This window comes from Leptidea sinapis, chromosome 45 (assembly GCF_905404315.1).
Source record: "Leptidea sinapis chromosome 45, ilLepSina1.1, whole genome shotgun sequence".
NCBI classification, from domain to species: Eukaryota; Metazoa; Arthropoda; class Insecta; order Lepidoptera; family Pieridae; genus Leptidea; species Leptidea sinapis.
The window spans coordinates 3878136-3891630 of NC_066309.1; the positions used below are offsets into that span (position 1 = coordinate 3878136).

The 13495-nt window shown below is 32.9% G+C and overlaps 2 protein-coding genes across 18 annotated transcripts in view; one reads left to right on the forward strand and one right to left on the reverse strand.

Moving 5' to 3' along the window:
* Nucleotides 1–1942: 1942 nt before the first annotated feature.
* On the reverse strand, nucleotides 1943–6047 carry LOC126977531 (60S ribosomal protein L11). Its single transcript, XM_050826389.1, has 5 exons — nucleotides 5910–6047; nucleotides 5505–5660; nucleotides 5163–5312; nucleotides 4575–4722; nucleotides 1943–2104 (listed from the first exon to the last, which is right to left on the reverse strand). The coding sequence occupies exons 1-5, from the start codon at nucleotides 5913–5915 to the stop codon at nucleotides 1974–1976; spliced, it is 591 nt and encodes a 196-aa protein (XP_050682346.1). The 5' UTR covers nucleotides 5916–6047; the 3' UTR covers nucleotides 1943–1973.
* Nucleotides 6048–8953: 2906 nt separating this feature from the next.
* Nucleotides 8954–13495, forward strand: part of LOC126977462 (zinc finger protein OZF-like) — a 37108-nt gene continuing 32566 nt past the window's right edge. For 16 of the 17 annotated variants that reach the window (XM_050826263.1, XM_050826270.1, XM_050826266.1 and 13 more), the window contains exon 1: nucleotides 8954–9109. The gene's annotated coding sequence lies outside the window, so the exon portion shown is untranslated. Of the gene's footprint in view, nucleotides 9114–13495 lie in introns of all 17 variants that reach the window. The other variant, XM_050826265.1, reaches the window with a different exon arrangement.

The window sequence follows — 13495 nt, forward strand, 5'->3', positions numbered from 1 at the left end:
AACATCATGAAATTATATAACACTACGGATAAAATCGTGTACGTCTATGGCCGTTGTGTCATATCATATATTTTTTCAATGTGTTATGACACTACGCCCGTGGGCAATGTATGAAAATAAGTAGAGTCTCAGTAGCCGCAACCACTGACACAGTACTGTCCACCAACGTGTTAATTTTGTGTTGGGCAAGAGTGGGAAGAGAAGTAAAAATTACGACTTTAGACAACCTTTGACTTTTTTCCCAGGTTTCCTCACTTTTTTACATACAGTCAATAAATTATACAATAAATACAATATTCAATTAGTATGAATAAGGTAGGTTGGTATTCTAATTATCTTCTATACTTATAAATAAAAGAGAATGTATGTTTGTATGTTCCCTAATAACTCCTAAACTATTCGACCAATCTCAATGAAATCATTTGTAATAGATTTGTTGAAGCTCAAGGAAGGTTTACATATTATATAATATACAACGTGAACCAGAAAGGGTATAACATCCCTTCAATGGTACGTTATTTGGGTCATATGCAATAGTATGGTGATGTTTAAGTTTTAATAAATAAATAATAAAAAAAGAAAAAGACTTCCCTACGAAATAAAAATATTATTTTTCAATTTCTTTTCTTAGCAACAGTTTCATCTGTATTTCTGAAGGGTTAGAGGTGTATTTTTTCCACCCACGTTTCACAATGCTTAATTCCCACGAAATAGGGGGTGAGCATCTACATTTCTGAACTATGGGCTGCTAGTGAGAAATTTCCTACGAAAAACTCAATAACTGCCCTATTCCATACCCAGGCCGGGTAGAAAACCCGGTCCGGGAATGGAGTACCTATTATTAATACGAGGATGGTCAAAGATATCCATATTTGACAAAACATTTCCGTGAAGAACAATTTCTTAATAGGAGTCTATTAGAATTATCTTTATTGGATAAAGCATTTTTGAATTTAAATGTCAAGACTCATTTGCCCAGTAATAAGAACAGCTACATTCAGACCAAACCATAATAATGCTTACGCATTTTTGCTTCACGGCAGAAAAAGGTGCCGTTGTGGTACCCATAATCTACAATTACAAATTTGGAATTATTTTCAATGTAACTTGAAGATAACTTCAAATAATTCTACATTGAAGTGCTTACGTAATAACTTATCAAAAATGTGAACTCATTTAATTTGGAACATAATAAACAAAAATCTTGAATTGAAAATGGTGCAGTGTGTAGGGTGCAGGGTAGGGTTTAGAATAGACATTTACACACACACAGAGCAGTAAATATCGTGTTTCAAAGCACAATTCAAAGAGTATTAACGCAGACAGGCCAATCTTTTCAACCTAACATATTTAAAAAAAACACAAAATGTAAAAACACAGTTACAATTACATTAGTTTTTATCTTTTAAACATGTTTTATTTAAATTTGTAACACTCGCTGAAATCAGAGAAAATACTAACATAACATAGTTTCATAAAAGATAAGAATTAAAAAAATCTTTATTGGGTAATACATAACTACAATAAATACAAATTTAGAAGTATTTTCAATGTCAGCTAAAGCAAATGCACATACAAAATAACTTTGTCTTCATGGCAAAATGAGAACACAAATTGTGTCACAGCTGCAATGAATCGTAGGCATTTTACTATTATCTGATATTATGTCACATCTACGTTTTTCATCTGTTTAAGGTCAAAGAGAGTTCAAAAAAACAGCTGATTAGGGTTGAGGGAATCATAGTTTTTGCGAAAACTTAGCACTTTAAATATTGTATTGAAATATAATGCTAATTCATTTCTAACTTCACATAGTCATTAGAGATGACCTAAGGAATGTCTGGTTCAAAGCATAGTATACCCATTTAGTTTCACCTTGTATATGGCAAAACAATGTTTGCCAGGTCAGCTAGTCTATAATAGAAAGAAATAATACACAGAATCTCCTTTTAAAATTTATATTAACTTATGGATTACTTTGCTTTGCTGTTAAGGATGATACCATCATACTTCTGCTGGAACCACTTCATGGCATCTTCTTTAGTGAGACGGTGAGGGAAACCAACTTTGCCTGTCTTTCTTCTCCTATGTGCTACATTGAATCCTATAAAGAAACAGTCATTATTGCATTATTTAAATCAATGTACTAAGTTATTAGACAAAAATATGCATTTATTACATCAGTTATTGTGTATTAGCCCCCCAAATAATGTGTCACCAAAGAAGTTATTATTTTAAATTGCAGTACATGGGATATTCCACCAACTAAAGCTGTTAAATTGATGGTTTAAAGTCCTTAGATTAATTGGAATTACAAGAAAGGTTTTTCATCGCTTCATGAATTTTTACTGCCTCCCAGACCAATATGGAAATTTCTTCCATTGAGGATTTAACTGACCCCTTTTGCTCAATAGGGATATATTTATTTTTTTTTGGCCATACTTACACATACATATACAGAGTCTACTATTTTTTGGGCCCAGTCAATCATTTAAACCTCTTTTTTTAATATATTATTTAACATTTGAGATTTAATTATACTTTTAGTGTAGGTAGTGTGTCAAAATTATTTAAAATAGCTGAACTGCATCCTTATTATTAATATTTATAAAGTAGAATTGTGCATTAATCTCATCTGGGCAAAAATTATTATATTTTTACTCACATAAGAAGATTAAGATAGTAATGTTGCACATGTTTTACAGAATGAAGATATCATAAATCTAACAGTCTTGAACAAATGTGCATTACAGTGAACAATTTGTTGTACAGTAAAAATTATAATAGCATATTTATTTATGATGTCCCAGCACCATAAGGCTGTGTTATAACTGCAAATTATGTGTCTAACAGTAAAGCTCATGTTTAGGAACTTTCTTCATTAGTATTGAGAATAAAACTGCTGTCAATCAAAACAGTGTGGAGGTCATCACTCGACAGTAAGTGTTCAACACAAAGACTGTGAAGGGTCAATCAAATTTATTTCCATTTCAAGTTTGGGCATGAAACTAATTGTGATAAATACATAACTTATGATGTGAACTAGATAGCCACCAATTCCACACAAAATGGACACAGCTAAGTGGTCTTTTTGGGGAAACTGTAGCCCCTTTACCATATCATAGTGACCAATTTGAGCTGCTATACAACAAAATACTTTATCAAACAATATAACCCAATAATGGTGTGCTTAAGACAACACTACAGAAGAAAAACTTCATCAAAGCAAAGTTTATATGATATACAACTAGATTTTGATCTAAATTAATAGAGTTATACACATGCATTATATACACTTATAATTGTGTATAAATCACTGGTAAAGTTTGCTGTGTTTGATTATACTCCCTTAGTGAACTTAAGTGGTCGCTACCTCAATGAGCATTATACAGTGAGCTACAATGGCAACATTAAATGAACACACAACCTTCTTAACCTTAATCTTAAAAAAATTCAAAATTAGATAATTCACCTAAATACCAAAAACCACCAATATGTCATAACATACTGCAAGTAATTTAGTAGCCACGAGCTAACATAGGCACTTACTTCTTCCACACCACCCTGTAGCCGTCAGAACTTGTATGTTGTTTTCTTAATGTATAATTTCTTTGTTTGAAAATCTCAGTTATTATTAAAAAAATTATCAATTATTTACCTGAATTACTAAATTAATAATTTTATGATTATGTTAACCATAACTGTAGCTCTAAGCTTGCGTAAATAGTAAGTTTTTTTTATATACATTAACTATCTGCAATCAGTAGACAGTACTATAAGCAGGTGGTATAAGGGGATGTGATGTGCAGAGGCCCTTTTCCACTGAGAAGGACTCTTTCATTTAAATTTCTCTATTTGTCTAGTTCAGAGAACACATGCTCTTCTTAGTCGTTTTGGCCTGCTGGATACAAGGAGCTCATGAGCATGCTTGTTCGGGTGGACTTCTAAACGAGTTCTATATTTATCTCGACAATTTCTTGCTTGACTAGTGGAATCTTTGTGTACTGGTGGACGTCATTGTTGGTTATGAACCATGGCACTTTTACGATACTTTTCAGGATTGCGTTTTGGGACCTTTGGAGTATCTCAATATTAGATTAGCTGGCTGTACCCCAAAGCTGGATTCCATAAGTCCAGATTGGCTTGATGGCTACTTTGTATACTAGCAGTTTGTTTTCCAGAGATACTGGGGAGTTTCTACCAATAACCAGTGGGAGGCTCCTTTGCACAGGAAGCCGGCTAGATTATGGGTACCACAACAGCACCTATTTCTGCCGTGAAGCAGTAATGTGTAAACATTACTGTTTCGGTCTGAAGGGTGCCGTAGCTAGTGAAATTACTGGGCAAATGAGACTTAACATCTTATGTCACAAGGTTACATGCGCATTGTAGTGCCGCTCAGAATTTTTGGGTTTTTCAAGAATACTGAGCAGCATTGCATTGTAATGGGTAGGGTGTATCAATTACCATCAGCTGAACGTCCTGCTCGTTTCGTCCCTTATTTACATAAAAAAAAGGCCAGTACAAACTAGTACAGTACAAATAGTAAGTTATTATGTAGTGAAAAAGCTTACCTGGCCTGCCAAGTACAACATAGAAGTCCAGACCATAGATACCAATGGAGGGGTCATACTTGATACCCAAGTCAATGTGTTCTTGAATACCAAAGCCAAAGTTGCCTGTGGCTGAGAAATTGTCACGCCTCAATTCATATTCCCGGACCTGAAAAATAATATTGATATTTGTAGATTGCTATTTGTGATTAACTAAAGTAGCACTGAATCAAACTGTTTGGACAGTTCTGCACCATCTATTTCTGCCACATTAGTAATATGTCCGTACTGTTCTGTTTCAGTTTAAAAAAAAATAACTATCATGAAAAATTCAATTCTTACTCTAAGTTATATGGTTTGTGATGTGATCTGGGTCACATACTCTAAAGTAATTAATTGAATATAAAATATTGAAATAAATGAATGTAAAATAAAGAAGTTGTTATAATAAACATGTCATTTCACTGAGTAATCTAAGCAGTAACAAAGGTAGTGCTCAGAAGTTGCAACGGAAATAATAATCTTGCATGAATTTACAAAGAAATCACGATAAACAATGACTCTTGAACAATTCATGCTGAACTTAAGATAATTTTAAGTTACACTTACTTTTAAACCTCTTTCTAAGATTTCTTCTGCTTTAGCCCCACGTACTGTACAATGTACAGCAATCTTTTCATTACGGCGGATACCAAAGGATCGCACAGTGTATCGAGCTTTTGAAAAAACAGGCTGTTGACCAGTCAGTTGTTCCAACACCTATAATGAATGGACATCGTTACATACATTTCTCATACTACATTCACTTTGTGACTCGAATTTTATAAAATAATACTTCAACTGCTACATCTAGGCCAAATCAAAGATATTATAAACAATCATCTATAGAACTATCAATAACATTATAAAACTATTAATTTAGCTATAATTCAAATTAAAGATCAAAAGAACCTTTGCTGCACGTGTAAGTCTGTCACCAGATTCTCCAACACAGATATTCAAGCACAGTTTTCTGATGTGCAGATTGCGCATAACATTTTTGGAATTGTCTTTTGGGACCTTTTTCTCCTTCTTATCTCTTTTGGGAAGCGCAGCCGGTGGAACACGCTAAAATAGTGTAAAGGTTTAATATTTTCATCAACTTCACTTCAATCCAATAAACACTACATGATTATAAGTGTTAAGAAATAAGGTTATAAAAATTTAAAAACAGAGGGTTACGAGCAATTCATTAAATAGAGTATTTTAATGAGCAAGAAAATACAGAATCACATTCTACGTTAAATATGTTTCACTGATTTATTTGTATTACGAAGATTTTTATAGATATTAATTTCAAATATTAAAAACACGTACCGCCATGATCACAAATTTACAAAAGAAGAAAACTTAAAAACTGTCAAATGTCGTCAGAATTGACAGTTGATCCATAGATTATGTACATGGCACATAGGTAAACGAAAAAATAGAAAAAAAAGGCAGTAATAATGTATATTTACGAGGATTTTATTTTTAAGTTTGGTTTTTAAAAAGCGACTTATTTTTTCTTTCTTTCTTACTAATATTAATTTTGCTTTTTTCATCTTAGAGCTTTGATAATGTCGTAGTAACGAATTAGCACGCGCCATAGCACTCCTTGCATTTATAGAGACTATACAAATTATTAATTTAACACTGTGCTTGACCAGTGTGCAAAGTTTTAAAATAAATCCGAGGTTTTGAAGGGATAGAAAATCACGTTTAATTGTTCGTTACATATAAACAGACTTACTTTCTAAGCTATTAATAGTGGACAGACTGTTTAAATTATTTTTTAGCATCGGTGCTTGATAAGTGTGCAATTCAATCGAGCATTTTGAAGTGGGTGAAAATCATGTTCCAAATTTCCATTACATACTAACAAACGTATGAAGCAAATAAAGCGTCTTAAAAAGAATTGCAAATGTTTGCATGAAAAAGTATTGTTATAATTCTGCAATATTAAATATCGATATTTTCGAAGTAATCTCCGTTCCTCTCTACACATTCGATGGAACCACTGAGAAAAGCAGTGGGCCCATTCTTCTTTAGGGGTCTCTTCTATGGCATTTTCGTGCGCTTTCACCGCATCTTCAGGGCTCGTAAAGCGAATACCTCAAATTTAGTCTTTAATTCTTGTGAATAAATAAAATTAGCAGGGCGCCAGGTCAGGACTCATTATCTCGACACCTGCCATAGTCAAATATTCAACAGTCCGTTTTGCGGAGTGCGCTAAAGCATTGTCGTTTGGTTTCGGGTTCGTAGCAATATATACAGCTTTCATCACATGTGCCGATGTGTGTGTGTCACCGCCGTTGAATTTATCTAACATTTGGCGACACAAGTCCATGCGAAGGTGTTTCTGATCGTCGCTTAAAGTATGGGGAATCCATTTAGTACAAAGCTTCCTGATGCCTAAATGTTCGTATAATATTTTTTGAACTTGACTCATACCAATGCCTAGGCTTGCCCGTATCTGCTGATAGGTCACTCTCTGTTACTGTTAAAGGACGTCCCTCACGCGAATCATCATTGAGATTGCTACGTCCACGCTTAAACTTGTTAAACCAATTGTAAATAGTGGCACGAGATGGGGCTTCATTAAGAAATGCTAATCGTGGCCTATCATAGCTTTGTTGTTGAGTAAGCCCACAACGAAAGTCATAATAAATCGTTGACCGAAAATTTTGCTCGCGTTAGGTTATTTTTCACGTATAACAAGAGTCTTAGATTTGCCGCCAATTCACAAAAACAAATGATAAATGATGCAATATACTACATTAGGTTACCAAAGAGTTTCATTAGCAATGTTTCTAACTGGCCAGTTCTAAACATTTTCAGTGTTACCCACGTATTACATACATATCGGTAGATATACCGTTTTTTTAGTCTTTGGGCAAAAATAACATTTTTATGTTTATTTTAGCTAACCCGACGTTTTGTAACGTTTTCAGAGCACGTTTTCAGGGGGACTGTGGTTGACAGGAGTCGAGATACTATAATTTGTCACATTTGTCATTAGTGTTAGCGTCTGTTGTTGCCTCGCAGGTGATAGTTGCATTTTGCAGTTCCCACGTAAAGCTGAAAAGTATTTGTGTCTAATGTTTCTTTGAATTGATGAGGAATAATATTATTATGTTACATTGACAACGACATTAGACTATCTGTACTAATCACATGGAAAAATGGACCAGTAATACTTTAAAATATGGATTTTGTTGCCAAAAGTCATTTTACTGTTCCGATCCGATTTTACTGTGCTTATCTGTGGACAAATAAACAAGCATCGAAACATAGACCAAGTGATACTATACTTGGTCAGGGTCTATGCATCGAAACTTTTAATATATTGTCAATGTCTGTCTATCAATGACAGGGACAACAATTTGTCCGTTTGAGCGGAGGGTTATAGAATACGTAGTGTTTAAATTCTCTTTGCGTAGTATTTAGAGGAGAATCATTTTGATTAGATCAAAATATGAAGCTTAGACGTATAAATACACATCTAGATAGACTGTGATATCTGTGAAAACGTCGAAAAAAATTGAGGTTGACTGTGAACCTATTTTAAGCAATGGACGCACACTACCACAAAATGGCATACAAATCACGGTTGTAAGACGTAGCTTGTCACGCACACTAAGGTAATAAACCTGACCTGTTCTCATCGGTTGTCTAGCAGTAAGAGGCTCTATCTAGACGTATGAATTATCAGAGGTTTTAAGCATTGGCAAACTGTACTTTCTTATTTTAAAAGTACCTACACTATTTAAAGTATAGCGCTAATCATTTGTATTACCCTCATGTCATTATTTTATTCGAATCTTTTCAAATTACCTTCCAAGGCCCGATCCACATTACTGGCGGAGCTTCCGAAAAGGACGGAAGGAGTTTTGTTTTACTTATGTGCTTGCCGTTAAGATTTATATTACATAGTATTATTAAATTGATATTACATAACTTGAAATGAGCAAAGAAGAAATTGTGAAAACTAAAAGAGTTACTAAATATCAAAGATTCTACTGTAAGATTTGTGATCTAAACGCAAATTCAAGTAGTCAATTTAATGAACATGTTCAAGGAATTCGCCATCAGCAGAAATTGAATTTGAAAATGCAGAAAAAAGGCAATAAACACAATATATCAGATGATTATGGCTACAACACCGGTCTATATGTTGCCGTTTTTATTCTGATGATCATAACCATATATATATTTTTGTACGTTATGTTACAATTATGCCACAATAACTAGTAAGTAAGGTAATTTTATGCATATTACTTAATGTGAAAATGGCCTTGTAAGACATTAAATTTCGCGCCACAAATTTAATTGGTGGACAAGTCTTCCCCAAGCGCTAGCGGCTTCTATGCGCACGAACGAACGCGCAGAACAATGAGGTAGCAGGCAGCAGCCATTTTATGTCGGTGGTTAGAAAAACATAATTCGAATGGCCAATTTTATCGAAATTCTGTAATTAGTGCTTTAATTTATGTGTTTTTGTGCTCGCTTCTATTATTAGGCGATACTTCTCATAAGTGAGTAAAATCATTGTTTTGTGTAGATAATTTGTGATTTGTAATTACTATAGGTCTAATAGGACTTCTATGAAACTCAAAAAGTATATTTTTTTTAAATTATACATCGTATTTGCTCTTTATTACACGCGTTAAGTAAAATTATGTATGGCGTTTTAAGTTTTTGAAAGAATTACCTACTGCAAGACTTTACAGTGTTTGTGTTTACATAGCGAAAAGCGGCTATTTCAGTCAATACAAACCATTAGCATTGTATTTTTAGTCTCAAGATGACATAACGATTGATACTAATAATTCATATGAGTATAATTTGAATGTTTGTTTACAATTCAACTTAAAAAGTGTTGGTCAATTACTCAGGCTTAAAACCGCCGGCGCGCAGCTTCGGCCTGACTTGAGAACAAAATTCAATAACGAATTGGCCATTTTATTGATGGCGGGGGGAGGTAGGGTGGAGACTTGCGAACCACTAAGTACTAGTAATTAATATTTCTTTTTTACTTAACTTACTGCTACTTTTAATATTTTAAATAGAAATAACACAATAATAAATAACTTTGTTGGATTACAGACTTATTTTAGTACTTAATACCTATGTGCTTTTCACCCTAAAGTCTGAACTTTGTCAAATATTTCAAATATTTTTAGAAATAATTTCCTAAGTCATAGTACATTATGATAAACTAATCTCACAGGATTTCATTTCTTACAATAAAATGTCCTATTATATTTTTTTTACAGTGTTTTAAAACCTTCGTTTTATATAAAACAATATTATGGCATATAACTTATATGCAATTTTTATTCTGTAACAATGAAGTATAATCTTCAGTATTTACAAAGACTTACACCAAAAGGATCTCTGAGGTCTTTCTCGGAACCTTTAATATTGTTTGTTTTTAATACTATTATTTCAATTAATGTTCATAAACCTTCTTTTATTCATAAAATATTGACTTGGAACAAATAGAATTCACAGTGTGAACAGTGCTATAATTACCAAGAGCATTTTATTTTTTAGAAAACTGACTTCAAAATGTTTAGATAAGCCCTTCCAGAAGTTTCCTGGGGTGTCCTCAGACTTCCTGGAGCGACCTTGTATTTACTAAGGTTTGTGCCCGTTGGTTGGCCACCCCAGCAGATAAGCCTTATAAGGATCAAAATAAGTAAATAAAAATGTATCAAAAACAAGAAAATTAAGAGTTAGATTTTCAATCTTTTATATTCAATATAATAGAAGATTTTCTATTGAATCAGTGTGAGATATCTATAATAATTTATCTAACTGGCTAGATGAGACCAACGTTTATTTATTTATTCATGTATAGGAAACAAACAGTATTATGATACATAAATATTAACAAATCTTAAAACTTACACTTTCACCAGTGAAGTTTCCAACAAAACTTACTTCGTAAAATATGCACCCTGCTGTCATAATGAAATTGTTTCAAAGCAGAACTGTCAAACCGTGCGTCAATAAATTCTCTCATAGAATTTATGTATGGACACATCGAAGGAAAAACAAATTTGTTTTTATTTAATTTAGCAGCATTTTCCTATTTATTTACCTTTTAAACCTTCTCTGGACTTCCACAAATAATTCAAGACCAAAATTAGCCAAATCGGTCCAGCCGTTCTTGAGTTTTAGCGAGACTAAAGAACAGCAATTCATTTTTATATATATATATAGATGAGTAAGCATGATAAAAAAACATACAACTTCAAATTTTCACCTATCTATGATCAACACCTATTTTTGTATTGTGATTTTAATATTGTTCTATTCAATACATAGATACACAATAGAGTTGCAAAATGGCAATCGAATATGATGATTATAGTACTATAAATTTTATGTACGATATATTTGGTAGTCTGAGAATCAGTTGCATCTCTTTTTTTATGCCACAAAAATTTTGATTATTGATTTTTTTTTAATTACTTAATATGGCAATACAACATTTGCTGGGTTAGCTACTTATAAGTTTCTGATTAAAGTACAAACTATTTAATTTTTGTATATTAAATGGATGACAATAGAAGATATAATAATTAATAGAGCAAGGCATTCTCCTGATGCTAAGTGATTGATACAATATGAAATCATCATTAAACTCAAAATTCTAAGCAGTTTCACATATTGTGTCATGTTTAACCATAAGATGTTAAGTCTCATTAGCTAGCCCTTTAAATAAATCAAATCAAAATCATTTTATTCACATAGGTCACGGAAATGACACTTATGAATGTAAAAAAAAAAATCTTATTGAATCTACCGCTACTTCGTTAAGGGTTAAGCCAATGAGAAGAAATAGCAAGAAACTCATTGCCACTCTTTTATATTAAGATTTACATTTAAGTACATTGATTTACAAATCATTTCAAATTACAATATAATATGTAAATTGATGCAACAGACACACTCAAACGTCAAATAGTCAATGTCTTACACGAGTAAGTCAAAAAAGTAAATATAAATTAATACAAAAGTTATTGAGTACAGTAGCTGCGTCATCCACATACACCATAAATAAACACAAATAGTGCTAACTAAAATTCTTATTTCATCTTTATGACTTCTAAAAATTAAAAAAAAAATTTTGTTTGATATGTGGTATTCAAATTCAAATATTTTTATTCATAATAGGATGTGAAATCACTTATTGAAAGTCAAAAAAAACTACCACCAAAGTGAATGCCTCAGGCCTGAGAAGAATGGGCGCAACAAACTCAGCGGGCTTTTTTTTTTCATCAAAAATATGTTTTACAATTAAAGTAACATTGTACAATTAAACTTATTATTAATAGCCTGAGGGCGGTCGCTCCATTCCCAATCTGTGGTATCATTAAGAAAGTCATTTATGTTATAGTAACCTTTAGGTTACTATATACCTTAAGGTTACTATATGACTTTGTTTTTTAACAATTCTTTTGAATAACGTAACACCTTTGTTTTGAACATTTTCTGGGATCTTGTTGTAAAAGCATATACATCGCCCCACAAAAGACTTACTAACTCGACTAAGCCAAGTAGTAGGCATCATCAGTTTATGTCTGTTCCTGGTGTTAACATTATGGTTATGACAGTTTCTGGCAAATTCACTTATGTGCCTATGAACATACATTACATTATCAAGAATATATTGAGAAGCAACAGTCAAGATGTTAATTTCTTTGAATTTTGCTCTCAATGATTCTCTAGGATCTAGGTTATAAATAGCATGAATAGCCCTCTTCTGCAGCACAAATATTGTAATAATATCAGCAGTGTTGCCCCATAGCAATATACCATAGGACATAATACTATGGAAATAACTAAAGTATACTAGTCGCGCTGTATCTATGTCAGTTAATTGTCAAATTTTTTTAACCGCATATGCTGCATAACTAAGTCTGTTCGCCAATCCTTCAATATGGGGACCCATTGTAATTTGGAATCTAGAGATTAATATTTTAAGTAAGATTTATATTATTGATATTAGCCATATGGGTGTTATGACCTATTTGATCCCTCATATTCTAGGCATACCAATCCTTTTCATAGAAATATAGAAGTTAATTATTTATCTTAAATTTATGTCTAATTTATTTCTCAATAATGCTATAGAAAATATTTAAAATATATTTAGTTCACTGCAATTGTGTAATGTGATGTTAACAATAACACTTGGCAGCTCAGAGAAATGTTTAAGATGTTGAGTATGCTTGTTGTCGGATGGCTGTTTGTTGGAGTTTTGCAGTTGGAATAAAGCAGCCAATATTTCATACACAATTGACATTGTATCTTGTGTGGAAAATAACAGTTTTAAGGGTTACACTTAACTTTGCAGAGCTGTTGTGCCCCCTAAATGTGCATAGATGTATACCCTACTAATTTCCACACTCTTTGAAGGAAGGAAAAAGTTGGAGCTAACACTTAAGGTAGCTTAACCTTGGTCTGTTGGAGTTTCATTGTATCTAAATTACATCCTCTCTATTAGTGTCTGGTCTCGCGTATTGCAAAATTGGCGTCCTCGAGAAAATAATAAATATCACTGAAGCCCTATACAAGAACTGTGTTTGTAAAGTGACTTTTAATGGACTCCCCTCGGACTAAATACCGGTACATGCGAGTCTACGACAAGGGTGCATCTTTTTCTTGTCGCTCTTGATGGAATTTTAAAAAAGTAAGGCATAACAAGCGCCGCGGTTTACCGCGTTAGTTAGAATGGGGCATTAAAAATACTAGAGGATTTGGATTATACTGATGATATATGCCTCTTAAGCTACACACGCGCAGATTTGCAGTTCAAATTGAGCGACCTGTGCGAGGAAGCAACGAAGACTGGACTTAAAATGAATATAAAGAAGACTCAAGAAATGATGTGCGGGGCAAAGAGCTCA

What these genes read in the sequence shown, in the direction of transcription:
- LOC126977531 (XM_050826389.1), bottom strand. An exon ending in GACTTACACGTGCAGCAAAG is followed by an intron (nt 5,313 to 5,504) that starts GTTCTTTTGATC and finishes CATTCATTATAG; the next exon opens with GTGTTGGAACAACTGACTGG. An exon ending in TCTTAGAAAGAGGTTTAAAA is followed by an intron (nt 4,723 to 5,162) that starts GTAAGTGTAACT and finishes ATTATTTTTCAG; the next exon opens with GTCCGGGAATATGAATTGAG.